At 33.8% G+C, this 4,283-nt stretch overlaps 1 protein-coding gene across 1 annotated transcript in view; it reads right to left on the bottom strand.

Moving 5' to 3' along the window:
* Nucleotides 1-3,949: 3,949 nt before the first annotated feature.
* LOC110039264 (putative pentatricopeptide repeat-containing protein At3g47840) overlaps nt 3,950-4,283 on the bottom strand; it is a 2,491-nt gene continuing 2,157 nt past the window's right edge. Inside the window, 1 exon segment of the mRNA XM_020744272.1 lies at nt 3,950-4,267. Coding sequence (XP_020599931.1) covers nt 4,052-4,267 — 216 coding nt within the window. The 3' untranslated portion in view covers nt 3,950-4,051.

The following is a 4,283-nucleotide window of genomic DNA, read 5'->3' as shown; positions in this document are numbered from 1 at the left end:
GTTCAGTACGACATAAATCCTCTTAACTTCTTAGGTTATTTACAGAATTATATATTGTGTAAGAGTGTGCCCTAAATCTTAAATAAAATGATAGAAGTAAACATTGAAGAACATTATTTTAAAATTTTAATGCCAGTAGAATAGTTTCGGAGGTTATTGTGGTTCGCCTCAAAGTATGTGACATCCCCCTCTCGCTCCCTTGGTCTCTAAAATAATTATTCATACTTGAGCTCTTCTCACTTGAGCTTTCTGCAACCAATTGTAAATACTTAACTTTGAATTCTTGAAGACGAACCCCCTGATCTTAATAAAGGCTTTTCTTAGGTGACTTCGATTGCCTAAGATCTAATTAACTATGGTGGATTTCCCATATAATGAATTAAGAACATAGATAAAAGAAACCTTTTCTAATATTTATATTCAAAAAGGGGAATTGTTGGTCACAAAATTTTGCAGACCAAATTGATGTCAAGAATTTATTGGTTTATATATTCGAGCCTACTGTAAAGTGGGGATGACTGTCACTTTTAGTATTGTGCTCAATTACTTAAACAATTAAACAAATGAGATCTCTTCAGTCCCATTTTTTCAAATTTAAAATATTATTTTTACAATTAAAATATTATTTTAAAAATTAAAATTATATACTTATTAAATTAAAATATATCTTCAAAGCACAAAAGAGACCAACATGAACAAAGATATCAACTAAATCCATTAATTTACCTGTGAGAGTACCTATATTTTAAGTTCTTATCATAATATTAGTTTCATGAATTAACTTCTTTACCCACATCATTCTGTAATGTAAGAACCATTATTTATTTAACACTGCACTCGGTCGTCGATGTAGCAGCCCTTGCACACTTTTCGCTGCACTCAGATCATAAAACACGTTGCTTCCATGAGACTATCATTTACACAAGAATTAAAGGGTTGATGTCAAGATTTTTTGAAAAAAATTACACTTGTTGTCAACTATCTAATGCAATCTTCAACTATTCACATCCAGGGCTTGGGACTCGAGATTGACAGTGTTATAAATAATATAAATTTTTATCATTAAAAAACATCATATCAACATACAACTTTTTTTATAAATATTGTAAATTTGATAATTAATTGTTAAAAACTGTTTCAAAATTGTTGGTTTGACACTACTAATTTATAAGAGGTTAGATATTACTTATCATGAATAGTTAGTGGTCTTACAGCACCTATGTAGAGCTTGTAAGAAAAAGTGTAAAAAAGTTAATTTTAAAAAATATGAGGATGAAGGAAATTTTATTATATTCTTCTTTTTTCTCATTTTTATTCTTTGTGGATAGACTTCTTATTTATAGGTTTGGGTTGACTATGCCATGTAAGAATTACATAATCGGTTCCAAAATAAAAAAAAAGTCAAATTAAGGGAAATACTACAATATAATGTCATGATTTTATGGAGTAAATTGATAATAATTCATCCGCCTTGCCTAATTGACTTAGTTGATGTATTTTTCTAATTAAGCCATGTGATTTGTTTGATGTATGGTCAAATATAGTGTTATTATTCTAGCTGAATATAATCAAATGCCCTTAATCAGGAGGAAATATTACATTCGTAATCTGCATGTGCGGATTACGCAGAAATTAGGGGAGTGAGGGCCCTCTACCCCCGCTCTCTCTCCTCATTTTAGCATAATCCGATATATGATATATGTTCATTGATAAGTGAGATATGGTGAATTGCTTTGGCGATTGAATGCATTGAGCTACACAGGCCTGAATATATTCTGAATGTTCTTATTTGGATCGCGTGCCTGAGATGATTCTATTTTGTTCTATCATATATACATTATATATAAGATAGATTTATTTACGTACCACCCAATTCTATTATATATACATTATATATAAGATAGATTTAGGTTCTCTTCGGCGCAGCTTATTGGGAGCGGCGGCGTTTTGAAAACGCCGCACGACTGTTTGGTTAACGCGTTCGCGCGAGTGTATTCCCACCGCTCATACGCGGTGTTAGCGACATAAGGCGGAGCGCGATAAGCTGTCCTTCCTTCGCGTCCTGCGTTGAGTTCGTACATTTAGGGTGAAAAAGACGCCCTGTGCCCATCTTCAGTCTCCCTCGCCCTCGCCTTCTTCCTCGTTGCCGCTGAGAAATTTGGCAAGAAATCCACTCTCTGCTCTCCCTCTCGTCGCTCTCTTAACGAAACCCTACTTTCCCGTCTGGTATGCATCATCATTTACAATCCTTCTGTGTTTTTGCTAGATGTTGTTCGATCTCTGATTTGTGCTGCTTTGCATCTTGTTTGGATGGACCATTGGTGGTTTTGGAAATTTTTTAAGGAATTTTGGATGGGTGGTTTTGTATTCTCTAAACTTTCGATACACAGTTTTGGGTCTCCAACCCCTGATTTGTTGCAAAACCTTTCGAGCCTTCTCTGAACTTTCTTTTTACTGGATTTGAAATTTTGATGAACGTATCGGTAGAGTGTTCTGATCAAAATTATGAATAAGCTGCATTGCATGAGTTTTGGCTGGGTGTTCTTATCTTTGTGATGCTTCTTATTGATGGAATTTGGGCCCTAATCATACTCTATCCCTCTCTCTATGCCGTAAGATGCCTCCTCTCTGTTCGGCTCCGATGAAATTTGGGGCATTGCAGTGGTTCTTTATTGTTTTGTTTTGGCTCTGCCGATCTTGGAGTATTCCATATCTTCCCTATGCAGTGATTTAACCACCAATAAGTTAGTCTGAATAAACTGTCCCAAACAGCAAGCCAGATTATTCTAATAATCTGCAGATTATCAGATTATTCCGCAGATTATCAGAATAATCTGTTTATCAGCAGATTATAAATAATCTACAACTGCGTCAAACAAAGTCTTACTAACGTACCACCCAATTCTATTATATATACATTATGCATTTCGCTTTTTATGAAGTTACTAATAATGATATTTTTATGTAATGTCAAAAATTTGAATAGAATTTGTTTAAATATGATTTGTAAATGATTAAATATTATGTAGTATTCACGTAAGTGCCACTATTTATAAATTTTGGTTTTTAGTTATTACCTGAATAATTTTAGACACATTCAATAAAAAGATTAGACATCACACAATCATTGTGAATTTACATACCAACCACCTTAAGTTTGCTAGTTATGTTTATGACACTGGTGTCAACTTATGCGTGAAAATGTATGTTACATTTTTAAAATTGTTAATGAGACTGTTATTTTTAATATGATGTCAAGAATTGAGTGTTATGCATGTAATATGAAAGTTTAGGTACTAGATATGCAAATACATTAAACTTGTGCGGTATGAATGTAAATGCCCCTATTACATTATACATATATAATGTGATTCAAGCACAATTACCAAAAGAAGCCTGATCAGACTTCTATTGATAAAAATGTTCAACTTTAGAATAGTATTATCCCATTATTCCACCACGAAATCCAGTTGCTTGTTTAAAAGCAAATAGAAGTCATAACCGCGAGTTAACTTGAGGAGGATTACACCTCTCAGACTAACATCTTCGGTGATGTGCGTTTCCTATCTAAAAATGTTTTACCAAGTTTTCAATAGTAATGGGAAATAAAGTAAATTATAAATAAATTAATTAAAATATTAAATATCATATCAGCTACCCACATAAACTTTGATATGACACCGATAAGAGAAAAAGAGAGAAAAAAATGCCGATCTAATTTTCACAATTAATTCTAAAAAATAAGACTTGCCAATTTTCTATGACAATATTTTAATGTTACATTACTTTAATTCACATCTTACGATAAATTTCTTCATTGATTTTGATTTGATCTGTAAAAATTCCATGCCATTCAACAATAACCGGATGTCGAATGTCAAATCTAGCTTAATCAAAACTAAATTAGAACATGTAGACTCAATTTTTTCCCACAAAAAAAATATGGCAAATATATACATGAGAATATAGCTTTTTTTTCTCTTTTTCCAGAATTTAATCCAATAATTGAAATCAATTTACAATAAATTCAAAAAGACGAATTCCTCCTCCGCTAGCCCTCCAAAACTACTTCTGTCCCAACCATCCGAGCCCCAAAATTCACCAATCCAATCATTTCGTAAACCTCCTCTGCCCTCGGATGCTCCCTCCCCGCCGCTACAAACACCTGCACCTCTCCCCCACCTCCTGCAACCCAAGACCATCCTACCTCCTTCCTTACGCCCTTCTCCCTCATCTCTTTCCTCACGCTCGCCGCCTCCCTCCACCTCTTTCCCCTTGCCCAC

This window comes from Phalaenopsis equestris, unplaced genomic scaffold (genome assembly GCF_001263595.1).
Source record: "Phalaenopsis equestris unplaced genomic scaffold, ASM126359v1 Scaffold236032, whole genome shotgun sequence".
NCBI lineage: Eukaryota > Viridiplantae > Streptophyta > Magnoliopsida > Asparagales > Orchidaceae > Phalaenopsis > Phalaenopsis equestris.
This window is presented reverse-complemented; position numbering and strand designations above follow the sequence as displayed.